Here is a 14,390-nt window from a genome sequence, read left to right as displayed (position 1 = left end):
AGTAATTGCCTCCTCAGTACAGCACACTGGTTGCTATTGTTGTCCTGCTATTTTCTCTGAACAGGCTATGTTATCTTCTCTTGTGCATATTAATTTCCCCTGAGTTAGGATAATTGGGCTGAGAGCAGCCATCTGCAGAGCTGTGCCACGTTGGCAGGACTTTCCAGCAAGCCCAGGCCAGAGGACCATTTCTTGGAGTGGTTTCCAGTTTCCTCCAAGAATCCATCTTTTCCCACGTGAGGTCACAGACTTCATTCCCCCAGCTGTGCATCAGCAGAGCTGAGACTCAGACCCAGGATTTCTGACTTTCAGATCCAGAGTTCTCTCTGTGAACTTTGATTCCTTTAAGTAACTTGCACATGGAAAGAATAAATACCTGCATTTGTAAATATGAAGGGCAAAAAATGCTCAGATCAGAAGTGAAATTAATTTCAGAGTAACTAGAGCTTTTGAGCAATAATAATTATTAAGGTCCAGGAAAAGAAATTTCTCTGACAATCATGTCATGGTTACAATGGATTATAAACTGTTTCTTTTTTAAAAAGAATAAGTAGATCATGGGTGTAGCCCAGATCCATAATTCCTTTGTTTTCAGTTGAAATTTTTTACAAGTTGTGTATGTATGCAAAATAGAGTCTCTGCTATCCTAGAAAGTGCCAACTATGGGAAAGACTGCTGTAGCCACCCATTGATGGTCTAAGTGCCGTGACATGGAGCAACTCGGGGTGCTGTGGGATTGGAAGCTCAAAGCCAGCAAGGGATATTCTCTAAAAGGTTGTCACAAATCTGTTGTGGCTGTTGATAGAAAGGCTAATACTTTCCCTCTTGGCCATGTCCCATGGCCCTGTCTGACTTCTCTGTGTTTCCTCCATGATCCAGGTAACAACTGGGGGCAGAGCCAGCTACTACGTGTCCTATCGAAGAGAGGCCTTCACTCAGATAAAGCTGCCCAAGTACTCGCTGCCGAAGGTACGCCCCCTGCAGGCCTGGGCCGCGGGACAGAGCAGCAGGGAGAGGCTGCCTTGCTGGGCTGTGGAGAGGTTTGACCCTTGCCTGGGAGACGACGGCTGGGGCAGGCTGACTTACCACTGCAGAGTATGGCCGCAGCTGCTGTCGCTGCATCTGGGTTCTGTGTCCCCCTCTCAGCAGGGTACACAAGCATGAGCTCCGATTTCCTTTGACTGAAACACCTGGCGTAACCTTGGGTCATTTTGCAGGGGCAGTAGTGAAATGAGCAGCAGCCCTGGATTCTCTTCTGAGGTCTTTTCTTCTCACAAGGGTCTTACTGCCAGAGAGGGGGACAGGCTCAGGACGGCCCAGCCAGGAGCACAGACACTATGTCCGTGCGCATAAACTCTCAGGGAAGCCTCATGGTCTTCTCGCTCCTCTTTGCATTTTAAGCTGAATATAAATGCATTGACTATGCTTCTGTTCCCTTCTGCCACTATGAGAAATTAAAAAAGCATAATTTACTATAATGTTAATATCAAATGAGGGCATTTTAACTCCTTTGTTGGAAAATTGTTGAACTTACTTCTGTGGACCCCATCCCTTGTTCACAATGGCTTCTGGGAGAGGAGGCTCTTAGAACCTCGGTGTGAACATGGACAGGATATACTCCCTCACCTAATGAGGTTGCAAAGAAGCAAAGTTCAGGTTGGACATATATCAGGTTTGGACTATTACAAAGATTTGGGTCTCTGAGCTCATGCCAGGAAACATTATGAAAGGCTAAATGAATGCAGAGATAGGAGGGATTATGGGATAGAAGGTGGGTAATTGCTTCCTGTTTTTTTATTCATTTATTTATGAACGTGTGCATGTATGTATCCATTCATTCAGTTGTTCCTTCTTTTATTCATCCATTGAACTTTTCTTTCTTGCATTTAAGGTTTTACTCTGAACCAGGCCCTGAACTTAAGCTGTATGGATAGGGTAGTAAATAAGACTCACATGGTCCCTGCCTTCATGGAGCTTGTATTCTGACAGAGGAGAGAAACAATAAACAAGCAATTATAAGGCATAGGCAGTGTTGTAGGTACGGAAGTTCAAGAGCCATTGGGGTGTTATAGGTGGAGCTAACCAAATATGGGTAGCCAGGGCAAGCTTCCTTAAGAAAGAAAGTAATGTTTAAACTGATACAAGAGGGTTAAGGAATTAACCCTGCAAACAAGGGTTGGAGAAGCTGATAGGAAATACATGTACAGACCCTGTTTTAAGATGGTGTGGTTCCTTCAACAAACTAAAAACCATCTCAGAGTCTGATTCCAGAAGAAGACATAGAGAGGCTGATGAGGTGGCAGGGACCTATTAAGTAGCCTCAGGCCATGGGAATCAACTTCTCATTTTCTCTACCCTCTCTGTGACTGGCTCTTATAGGACCGTTGTACAGTTTGTGGTTGCAAGATACACCCATCAGATATTCGAAATCCAAGCAAGAAGGAGGTAGCCCTACTTGGAGAAGATAAGGAATGGGAAGTTCATAATCATGCTTTTCTAAGGAGAACAGTCCCTTGCAGTGACATGATACTTCCCATGTATTAGCGCAGGAGAAGGTTTGGGGAACTTTCCAAACCATATCTCCAAGGTAGGGCTAGTTTTTCTCTGTAGGTGTGCATCTTTTGTGTATTTTTAACCTTCTCAGGAAAACAAATATTTCACTTTCCAGGCTGCAGGTGGGGACAAATGAAGCCTGGAATTGATCACAACCCTAGAACACTGCATTAATGATTAGCAACCCTATGGCAATTTATTGTGGTGGAGTGCCGTCCACGCAACCCCTTTTATAGAACTTCATCCAGAGCAGCTTCTCATTAATCTGAGGGCTGCTGTGAAAATAGCTGGATGGTTATCGATTCCCGTTATTAGCCGGCATTGGCCCAGATTTTCGTAGCCTGGGCTGTGGAGGTGAGGACAGAGCTGGTGGAGGGAGATTGGTTCTGTCCATTGTTTAAAAATGGAAATGGGTTTTAAGCAAGTTGGTGTTGTTCCATGTGGTCTGTGGCAGCTGCTGGGCATCTTGCTTAAGGACGAAGACCTGGAAAAGCTCCCTGTCATCATTACCCTCACACCTCTACTCCCAGCCTGTCTGTTCAGAATATACTCTCTGGGGCACTCCCTGGCTTGTAGTGTTTTGCAGAGAATGAAATGAACACTATTAATAATGAGTGGAATTACTACGAGCAAGAGCCTTGTGTTGAGTCCTTCATAACCCAGCCCCTGGCACTCTCAGTGCAGCAGGCATGGAAGGCTCGCACCAGCAGAGGTCAGAGAGGCAGGTGACAGGGAGCCTGGAAGCCGGGAGGAAAGGCAGTGGAGCTCATGAGCAGAAACCCTGAGCTTTCCAGCTCTGCCAGTTTCTTATCCATGAGCCCTGGTCATCTTAGCTGTGAAATAGGCATCATAATACTATTTGACAAAGCTCTGAGAATTTAATGAATGCTTCATTGTTGGTAAAGTGTAAAGTGCAAGACAAGCCTGAGCAATGACTGTGATCCAGGGGGAAACCTGCCTGGTGTGTGAAGATAAGTGCTTCTGGTGGGGTCACTTTCCAGCCTGACCTTGGACCCAGCGCTGCCTCAGGCTCTCTCTTTACCACCGTGAGTCTCATAAACCCTCTTTGGTCTCTTAGATTCTGAATGTGTTCTTAACTGACTAAGTCATTTCTATAAGGGAAAAAATGTCTGTTGTGTTTGTTTCTGTCTGGGGCTCAGTTTGGTAGGGACGTTTGAACTTTGCCTGAGCCCTGTGATCATAGAAAACATCAACACTTAAGAAATGTACCACACTTTTTGTTCCTGGAAGTAGCTCACTGCAAAGAACCACCCTTCCGCGTGTGCCTTGATAGTCTCAGGTATCTCCCATGTTTACCTTTGACAACACCAGACTCCCATTATTTATCTCTCTCAGAAATGATTAACTAAACTGTTTGTCCCACAGACCCATATGGACCCAATGCCTGCTAATTTGACTGGACCAAACTTAGTCTGGCTTATCTTCGCCACCAAGCCCCTGAACTTTGACCCATTCTTGAGCATATCTGAGCACTGGGAGCTTGGGCAAGCATTGGAACTCAGAACAACCCCTCTTAATAGCCCTTCTGAGAATCACCTGACTCTGAGGAAACCAATTTCCTGTTTAATTGCTCCATCATGCCATCTGCTCATTCCACTCCCCAACCCCAGTTCTTTCTAGACTTCTTTTACTTCCCCCTATAAAAGTAATTCTCTTCTGCCTTCACTCTGGGGTGCTTGCAGATCTTATGGCCAGAGTGTCCTCTCTATTGCAGTAGTCTTTTCAAATAACGTCTCTCCTTACCTAAGTCTGGGTTTCTTTTTATTTAGCAGTAGAATATGATTAATCTCATTTTGCATAATAAAAGAGAGGAGAGGGAAATATGTTTTAGAAAATTTATTATAATGATAATGATGATGATATTAACCTTTTCCTTAATTTACTTTGGGAAATTTTCCTTAATTTTTTTTTTTAGGGGAAAGGGTACATCATTTCACAAAATACTGATCTTTCCTTCTTGACTGTATCACAGCCACGCTTCTTAAAGCATTACCTGTAATTCTCATCTTGTTTTCTTCCTATTCACTATTCAACCCACTGCTCCTTGCCCTCTGTTCTCCTACATCTGTCCTCTATTCCACCAAGAATCCTCCAGCCATTGTAACCAGAGACCGCCTGTATACCAAACCCATAGATATATGTAAACCTTTATCTTTGTTTACCTCTCTGGAGCATTTGACACTGTTGAATAATGCACATTTGATATTCTTTCCTTTGGCAGTATTTTATTCTGATTTCCTTTCCTGGCTTCCCTTCCCTTGCCATGCTTTAAATGTTGATATTTCTAAATTTGTCTTCAATTCTGCTCCTGGGTGACCTCAACCCTTCTCTTTATTTTGGTGACTCTTGTATTCATAACCTCAGCCCCTATCTCCCCACTGAACCCTGGACTACAGATCCAACTGTCTATTTGAAGTACGTCCCTTCAAGGATCCCATTTAAAAACTCCAGAACTGAGATCAGAGTCTACATTATATATCTCTTATATCTCATCCTTTCCCTGTGTTTGCCTACTTACTCCATTTATTCACTCAGTAAACTTTTGTTGGATGTCTGTTACATGCTAAATACTCTGGTTAAGTACTAGAAATAAAGCAATAAATAAGAAGGACCTAGCATCTGTCCCTCTGGGCCATCTAATGAAAGAAACGGACATCAAATAAATAATTACACAAGTCATTAATTATGCCTGTAATAAGCACTCTAAAAAGCCAGCGGAGAATTTTGTAAATCGTGTATCTTAGATATTAAAGATGTACCCTTTTCCTTTATCTCCCCGTTGATTCTACCCCCTTAATATCTCACCAGTCCATCTCACAGGGTTCTCATAGAAAACCTACTTCCTCAGTTCCGGCCCTAGCATGTTACTACCTAGATTGCTGCAATGACCTTTCCAGCCTTCCTCCCTGCCGCGTTTAAATCTGCTCTTCGCACTGCTTTCATAATGAATATGCTCAGGCAGTGAAGCTTAACTTCTGCAACCAAATCTCTACACTGATCAACTCTAATCCTTCCACATTCCTGCTTAAAATTTTATGATGGCTTTGTGCTTATTTCTGCACAAAATTTTAGATGCGCTATACAGAACCCTTGTGATGTGGCCACTCAATCCTCACCTCCCTCCGAGGAAAACGGCTTCCGGCTATTCCAAGCTCCACACGTGTCCTTGGACGCTCCGCCCGTTCCCTCCCTGATGAGCCTTTGTACTTCCCACTGCACTGTCTTCAGCACCTGTGTTGTTAGCGCTGGGTGAAGTTCACAAAAGTCCACAGGAGTGTGTGATGTTCCCATCGCCGGGTTGGCATCTTCTTGATGTCAGGCTCTGTGTTTCGTTCCTCTCTGTATTTCTCTTATGATGTTTGGCTCGTGGCAAATGCTGACTAACAGGTGTTTCTATAATGCATGAAGTTATATTAAGCCCAGATTACAAGAGAATGTTTCAGCAACAGGGAAGTATTTCCACGATTGTTCACCGAGAAGGTGACAGGTTTACATTTTCAAAAAGCAACCGTCATTCTCCCAAATTACTGTATGGGGAAACATGTTATTTATAATAGTTTTCTAAATGAAAACATGTATGTGGTTATATCTGATATTCTCCAAATTCCAAGCTTAATGAAGTCCCAATCAGAATTTACTCTTACTGCATTTTCCTCCCCTCTGTTTCTCTCCTCATTGCCAATCAAATCTCTCCCTGCATGTTTTGAGGACTAGGACTAGCAAGAATGTGTTAGTAAGGAGGTGACACATGCTCTGTTTGGAATTGGATTAAGGTAGCAGCATCCAAGAAATAAGCTTCATTATCATTCAGATCCATATTGGACCAATTTTACTAAGAATGCTTTTATTTTGTCTTAAAGACTTAATATTCTGGTAATTACTGGTTGACCCCTATTCAACCATAGGACCTATTGGGAGATAGGAAGCATAGTTGTGAGCTTTTCAAAGAATGGTTCCCCAGACTGCATGCACCAGAGCCATCTGGAGGGATTGCTCAGATGGCAGAATCTAAGGCTCCGTACAGGATGTACTGAATCAGAATCTCAGCAGTGTGACTCATGTGTCTGTATGCTATTAAGATCTCCAGCTCATCTTGTTGCAGACTGAAGTTATACTTCCACTGATAAGGAGTCTAACTTATTGATTCAAATAGTCTTGTGTTTAAATCTTAGTAATATCATTTATTAGCTAAGTGACTTTGGCAAAGTAAGAATTTCTCAAGCAGATTTCCAGAATCCTAGATACTAGGAAGCACTCTTTTAACTCAGAGCCTGGAATACCTGTTCACCCAGGTGGTACAGTCCCAGCACAGTTCTAAACTAAGATGCACTCACAGCAAATCAGGCTGCCTCTAATCCTGACCATGCCCCAGTGTTTTTAGTTGTATTTTCCCACTTCTTTTATATTAGTTTAGTCTAAAATAACTTAGCTCATTCATTTTTATGACCAAAACATCTGGGAAAAGCCAGGCATTTCTATTGCATTTTTAACAGGGTAAGTGAATTTAATCCGTATTTCCTGCAGCTGCTGTTTACCCTCCCACTGGGTTCTTGGGCTTCCTTTCCACACCAACACAACACAATTTCATCACATGGTTCTTAAGAGTAAGCCTTATTTCCATTTTGAAGGAGCTCAGCAAGAAGTTGTAATTCTACAGGGTGTATAAGTACAAATGAGCAAGTCAGATCCTAGTCGCAGTGACCTAGGGAGCTCAAGGCCAGAGGCTCAGCCCCATCGGGGAATTTCCAATAAAAATATTCAGAACTTGCTTTCTGTTTTCCCACCTCCCGGTTGTCCAAACCAATGGGCTTGCTCCGTCTTAAAAATCATCTTGGGGGAGCTCTCCATGGGTCTGATATTAAAGAAATTGCTGCCTCTGTTTATTGTTGAAATCATTTCTGGGAAAAGTTGGTCAAATAAGGTAAAGGCTAACCCAGCCTGATTACTGTCAACTCTAATTGCCTTTGCCCCCATTAACAGTTCTTCCCACCACAGTGACAAGGGTGCCTCTTCTGCATTCTCAGTATGCTGTTACTCTTTGCCCTATACACCTGTATAGTTTTGCAGTTTTAAACTACTCTCATTTTGTCAAATATTTATTAATGTCAGCATCTCCTGATGGTGTAAACCTTAGGTAAGGTCTTGAATTTGCAGTAATCACTGTACAGTGCCTAGTGTGGCATATGAAAACTGGCTTTTCATAAGGTATTTTCAATTGTGAACAATTAGATTTGATTTTAGAAGTGACCTACAAACTAAAGTGACTTCAGGGAACATTAATACATAGGTGGCAGATCATGGTACTCTGACCATGGAGAACATTTTGGTAGATAGAGCTCTGACTCCCTGTAAAAGACTACATGTTCAGGTACTTGATAGAAGCTATGGTCAAACCAAACATTTGTGATTTATATTCATTTCATGAGTCATAGGATTGCTACTTTGGTCTAGAGGCTATGTACCCAAATGCTTAGAAGCTAACAACTGAGTGAGAGTCATACCCCAGAGGTCCAGAGCCTGGTTCTGTCCTTACTAGCTATTTCATCTGAAGCAAGTTGGCAAACTTCTGTGTGCTTATTTTACTCCTCAGTGAAATGGAAATAATCATGCTTCTTCCATGATAGTATTATTTGGGCTTTTAATTTAAATAATGCATTTAGATGACTTAGAGTACTGCTCAAATGTTAGCTAGTTTTATTGGTAGCCCAACCTCTTCACTATTTTGGCAAGGTAATTGAAGCTTGGGAAAACTGACACATTCAACAGGATGCAGCTAACTTAGAGCAGAGCTTATCTATGACCCAGACCACTAAACTCCAGGTTGAGTATCCTTTCTGCTCTATTAGTGATTCTCAAATATTACTTTACTAGCAGCAGAAACCCCCTCACCTTTTACTCCTAAAATATTTCACAGAACTGGTATAAAATAGATTCAAGTGGTGCTACTCTGGGTGAAACAGAATTGGGGGCCTAGAACCTCACCTGTTGACTTCTCCATACCACCCTTCTTGCATTCCCCATGAATGCAAAGTGTGAAACCTCTACACTAAAATGTTTGAAAACATAAATGAAGACCTAAAGAAGGGATAGGCCCTGTCTTTGTGTGTGTGAGTTTCCTCCTGAAAGGCTGTATGTCTCCGTTAGCACTAACACTAACTTGCAGATATAAAAATAAAAAATGAAAGTGGATGAATCCCTCGAAGCCATGGAAAATGATACCCACCAAAGCCCTTGTCACCCATCTTACTGTCACTTAGCAAGGAACAGAAATCATAAAGGTCATAATTTATAGCCTGGGCCCAACACAGAATTGTTTAACATTGCCTATAACTCAAGCCTTTTCTCAACTGTTTCATAAGTCATGGTAATTACTCTGGGTCCCAGTGGGTGGGGAGATAGGGAGATCAGCTACTGTACAGGTTTTCTGTCTTCTTACAGGACATGCATATCATCAGTACTGATGAGAACCAAGTGTTTGCAGCCGTCCAAGAATGGAACCAGAATGACACCTACAACCTTTACATCTCAGACACACGTGGAATCTACTTCACTCTGGCCATGGAAAACATTAAGAGCACCCGAGGTCTAATGGGAAACATCATTATTGAATTGTATGAGGTATGGTAGCCAAGATTATCCTGCACTTTTATCTGCCTCTTGCTTTCATAAGTTTTAATGGTATAAACACAAGCTTTGGAGTCAGTCCGTCCTGGGTTCAGACTTGAGCTGTACCACTTAGCAATTTTGTGACTTTGAGCAAGGAACTTAACTTCTCTGTGCTTCAGTTCCCCCGCCTATAAAACAGGGATAAAATAAAATATTTACCTAATGAGATTATCATGAGAAATAGAGATAATGTATAGAAAGTATCTAATGTGGTAGTTGACTCAATAGACCGTCTACAAATGGTAGCTAAATTGGATGTTCTTGCATATGTGAGCATGATTACAAGCCAGAGCTGAAGGTGCTTGGCCTAGATGTGATATCTGAACTACCTTTTTCAACTCTAGGCTTCTTACTATGGACTCTGGGTGGAGGTATATGTCTATTTTATATGCATTACATTGTTTGGAGTATTCTATTTTATGAACAAATCTCATAGGAAAAGAAAAGCAAACATCAGTGTTGGGGGTGAGGATGACAATATCTGTGCTTGGTGAAGAACTGAGCATGTTGTTGCTTTTAATATGATTGCTTTACTGAGTTTTCACTTATTCTGAGGTTTTGTTTTTAAATGTGATTACCAGTTAAAGGACAATTAATCCAGGAAACTGAGTGACTCCAAATAGGAACTAGAGAAAAATAAAACTACTTGTTTCAGTGACCCAAAGGACATAGTACTTTTTTATGCCTCTGTTGACAGTGCATGACCTTTGACAGTTCTGGCCATAGTGAAGGGACTTGCCTATCTTGGTATGATGGACTGATTTGAAAAAAGGTGTGTCTCATTATCTAACATTCACTTGTGATTTGTGCTCAAACCTGTACCGGCTATGCTGGTTAAATCAAGGTCATTCATTCATGGAAGGACAAGTTATCTGTTGTGGATGGTAACCTCCGATGGCTTGAGGGAACTGCTCCCTTGTGAGCTTTCATCCTTGAGTAGTGGGAGCAGCTTTCAGAACAGAGAGATGGGTGCATGGGCTTCTGCTTACAGTGGGCTCTGCCAACATCTCAGTATCCCTACACTGGCATCTAAGTTGGCTGCTCCAGGTTGACAGTGGGAGAAACCTATAGGATTCCAGTTATTTTACTAGGGAGGAGGATTACACAGAGACATGGGGTGAATGGGACTACATTAAAAAGAGAGAGAAAGAAGTGAATGGCATTGGATATAAAACAAAATCAATAGAAATACCCTGACTTCCTAGGAGACAGTTGATAAGTGCTGAAATAATTCCCCTCCTAATAAGGTCCCAGTTTGGGCAACGACCCAGATTTTTTCCTAGAGTTTTAAAAACAATAAAGATGACTAACATATGTAAAGGGCTTTGGAAGGCTTACATGTCCATGCCTCTAATCATAGCAGGAGGCAGATATCCCTTTGCTATGGGGCAATAAGTTACATCTCGTGGGAAGGTTCAGATGAAAGTTCCTAGGCCTGAGGCCACACCAACCAACTTCCTGTTTGCACAAGTGAGGCTAAAAAATAAGAGTATTTTTCATGTTCCTGTGGTGAGACCTCAACAGGAGAGGGTTGGCATTGCTGCAATTGGTCTCGCAGCTGAAAAATCCCTGTGTCTCTGACTCAGTTGATATATAGTGGGTGAGTTTGCCACCATATTGTTCTCCTAACAAAGGGTGCTTGAAACTCCTTGTTCATTTGAACAGTGAGATTCTCAAGTGGAGCATGAATCAAAATTAAGAGTGTGCTGAGGTAATTTTCTTGTTGCCTTGCTAAAGTTGGTCATGTATTTTCAGTCTTATTGGGGAGAAAAATGTATGACGTCACTGCATCCATAGAGAAGCCAGACGTGCCAGGCAAGGCAGCTTCTCTCACATCACTTCTGTTCAGCTTGTTCTCCATTCAATTTTATCAGGGTTCATTGTTCACCTCCTTTGTGTTCAAGCCTATGAGGAAGACAGAGGGATAATGGTTCTTATCCTCAGAGAGATTGTAGTCTAGTTCGTTGGGCTTTGAGGGGTCAGTAAACAAAGTTTCTCATTTACCTGCCCAAGATCAGAACCAGTGAAACTGAGACAAAGGGTGAGGCAAATGGAGATCAAACATCACGTTTATTGCTTTTAAAAGTTATGTAGGAGGAAATGGGCTTGCTAATACTCCACCTGAAAATTGGATTTATCCATCCAATCATAGGCCAAAATAGTAAATCAAAAGCTCTCCTACGGATGGCTGTCCCTATAGCACCACTGCATTAGGATGCAGAAAATGTGTTCTCTCGGGCAGATCCCAGAAACAGTGGGCATGGAGCTGAGCTGTGCAAGCCCAGCTCTTATTCTCAGTGTTACCAGTCTGATTATCAGTCCTGTTTCCCTGGTGTGTGTGGTGGGGGGGCATGAAGAAGTGGAAAGCATTCCATATATCAAGAGTGGCACCGGCCAAGAATTAGACTGAAGGTATAGATTTGTAAGCTATAAGCTAGCCAGCCTGTTGCATAGAATAGATGCTTGTCAGGTACAAGAGTGAATGCTAGATAAGTAGTTGGTGTTAAGATTCTAGAAGACATGTTTAATACCAAAGAAATAAATTGGATCCTAACACTATCTAGACAATGACCATATTGGAAGTTGTTAGAGGGTGATGCTGTTTTGCACCTGGAGATACATTCTGTGATTTGAAGATAAAGTTTGATTTAATTAGTCTCTAAGGGTCATTAGACTTTAACCTTCTTCACTGGAGATTTTCATAGAAACCAAGATTGTGTACCATATGGCCAGTTAGTAAAGAGACCATAATTTTTCTGGACTCTGAATGCCCTTGAATAACGCAGCTGGGAAAACTAGTAAGTTTTCACATTCAATTCAGCTGAGTTAACACACTTTCCTGGAGTGTATTTTGTTTGGTGAGATGAGGCTGGTGCATGAGACTTACGATCTACTAGAAAGATATAAATGACTCTGTTAGAGCACTTAGTGATCGTGGACTAACTTGTATTAAAGGTCTGATTCCCCATGCTGTAGAATCATTAAAGAAGAAGGTTAATTTTAACTCAAGGAATTTGGGAAGACTTGTAGATTAATTAGTTGGCTTAAAGGATGAATTTCTGGAGCTTGGGAGAAAAGCATGTCTGGTGGAGTCCCAGCATGAGAAGAGGACTGGTGTCTGATGAGTAGGGGTCATTTTTATGGAATGTTGAGTGATGTTGGGGAATCTTGGGGATAAAGGTTGAATGACATTAGTAAAAGGTTCAACTGAAAAATAGGGCGTTTATTCAATGGGCTAGTATTTATTTACCTTTTCCTCCTATATCTACATATCTACTTGAATGATATTTGCATGCATGATATAGTCCCCTTTGCCAAGTTAATGTATAACTTTATATTATTATGTAATAGGATGGTATACCTGTTTTCCCTTGTCTGAAATGGCAGAGATGCCTCTGGTAACACAAATGTGAGGTGTTCCGGGTGACCATGGCCTCTTAAAGCTACTGATCTATCACTGCGTCTTCCATTTGAACCTCTCAAGCCTCTTCTTGACAAAGGAAAGGGGACAAATAACTTATCTGAGAATTCATCTTGCAGAGCTTCCCCCTGAAAGACCTTGCAAACCAATGGGAATCTACCCTCCTGAACTCCTAAAACCTAAAAAGGCAGAGATGTTGTTCCTGGTCTGTTGTTAAGGAGTTCCTTGTTTGTTGTCTCTTTAACCCCTGCCTCAAAGTACAGTATTGTCATGGCTGTAATTGTATAGTCAGGGGAGAAAATAATTCTTGAAGGCCAAATAATAATCTCTTCTTTAAAGTGTCAGAGTGCATTCCCTCAAAACAAGGCTGATGTTGACAGTGAATGTAGTCAATTATGTGTGTTCTCCATTATTCTTATGACACTTGTTTTGTGTAGAGCTCTGCTGTGGTTCCTTCACACCCCTCACTGTAAACTGCATTTCTTCTTAGTTGCTCTGCACTGATAAGTCAAGAACCAAATTTTTTTTCCCAAGACCTTCAGTTATATAAGGCAGACATGCTCTGAGCTGCTGGTCTGCTGCATTTTCCTCAATACTTTCCTGGATATCAATCATCCAACTTGTAACCCTTTATAATAATAGTAACAGCAGTGTACCAGGCAATGTCTAGACCAACATTGTTGAACAAGTGTATAATGCAAGTTACACGTGTACTTCTAAATTTTCTACTACATCATGCATGCAAAAAAGTAAAAAGAAATGGGTGAAATTAATTATAATACATTATACTTAAACCAAACTATCCAAAATATTTTCACTTCAGTATATGCTCAATACGAAAAATTTATAATGAGTTATTTTAAATTTTTTCTGCACTAAGTCTATAAAATCTTGGGTGTATTTTACACTTCTCCCATATCTCAATTCATATGCTAAACTTTCACCAGAAATACTTGATCAGTATTTACATTTCATACAATTTACAGTAGAAAAAGTAGATTCATATACCCAGGGGATTCCAAACATACTTACAAGTTTGCCAATAACTGAATTGGGTTATTAGTTTTTAATTCTAAGTGCCCGGTAGCTATATGTGGCTAGTAACTACGGTATTGGAGTGCATAACCATAAAGACTTCATGTAATTTTTCTCACTTTTCTAACACACTGTTTCTCTGTGGCAGGTGTCATTCCCATTGTACCTATAAGAGTGCAGAGATGCAGAACTTTTAGTAACTTGGCTCAGATCACATACCTATGTTTGAACCATCCCATGTCTACTTGACTAAAACGCCCAGGCTCTTCCCACTATACATTTTTTTTTCACATTTATTTTTTTGTTGTAGTGTAATTTGTATATAGTGAAATGTACCCTTTATGGTACATAGTTCTATGAGTTTTGACAGGACTATGCAGTTGTGTAACTACCACCATAATCAAGCTGTAGAGCGATTCTCTTACCTCAAAATATTCCCTCTTATGGCCCTTTGTTGTCAAGCTTCCTCCCACCCAAAGTCACTGGCAAACCGGTCTAATTTCTCTCTTTCTCCCTCTCTCTCCAGTGTTGCCTTTTCTAGATTTTCATATGACTGGAATTATATAGTAGGTAGTCTTTTGAGTCTGGCTTCTTTCACTTAGAATAATGCATTTGAGATTCACCCATGTTACTGAGTATCAGTAAATGTTCCTTTTTATCACTGAGTAATATTCCATTGTGTGGATGAACCTTA

At 41.3% G+C, this 14,390-nt stretch overlaps 1 protein-coding gene across 4 annotated transcripts in view; it reads left to right on the top strand.

Moving 5' to 3' along the window:
• The window catches only part of SORCS3 (sortilin related VPS10 domain containing receptor 3), a 561,511-nt gene that overhangs the window by 448,330 nt on the left and 98,791 nt on the right, over positions 1-14,390 (top strand). For all 4 annotated transcript variants that reach the window (XM_073240462.1, XM_073240460.1, XM_073240459.1 and 1 more), the window contains exons 8-9: positions 880-969; positions 9,013-9,192. In XM_073240462.1, the coding sequence (XP_073096563.1) occupies positions 880-969; positions 9,013-9,192 (270 nt within the window). The remainder of the gene's footprint in view (positions 1-879; positions 970-9,012; positions 9,193-14,390) is intronic.

Source organism: Manis javanica, chromosome 7, assembly GCF_040802235.1.
Source record: "Manis javanica isolate MJ-LG chromosome 7, MJ_LKY, whole genome shotgun sequence".
In the NCBI taxonomy this organism is placed as follows: Eukaryota; Metazoa; Chordata; class Mammalia; order Pholidota; family Manidae; genus Manis; species Manis javanica.
This window is presented reverse-complemented; position numbering and strand designations above follow the sequence as displayed.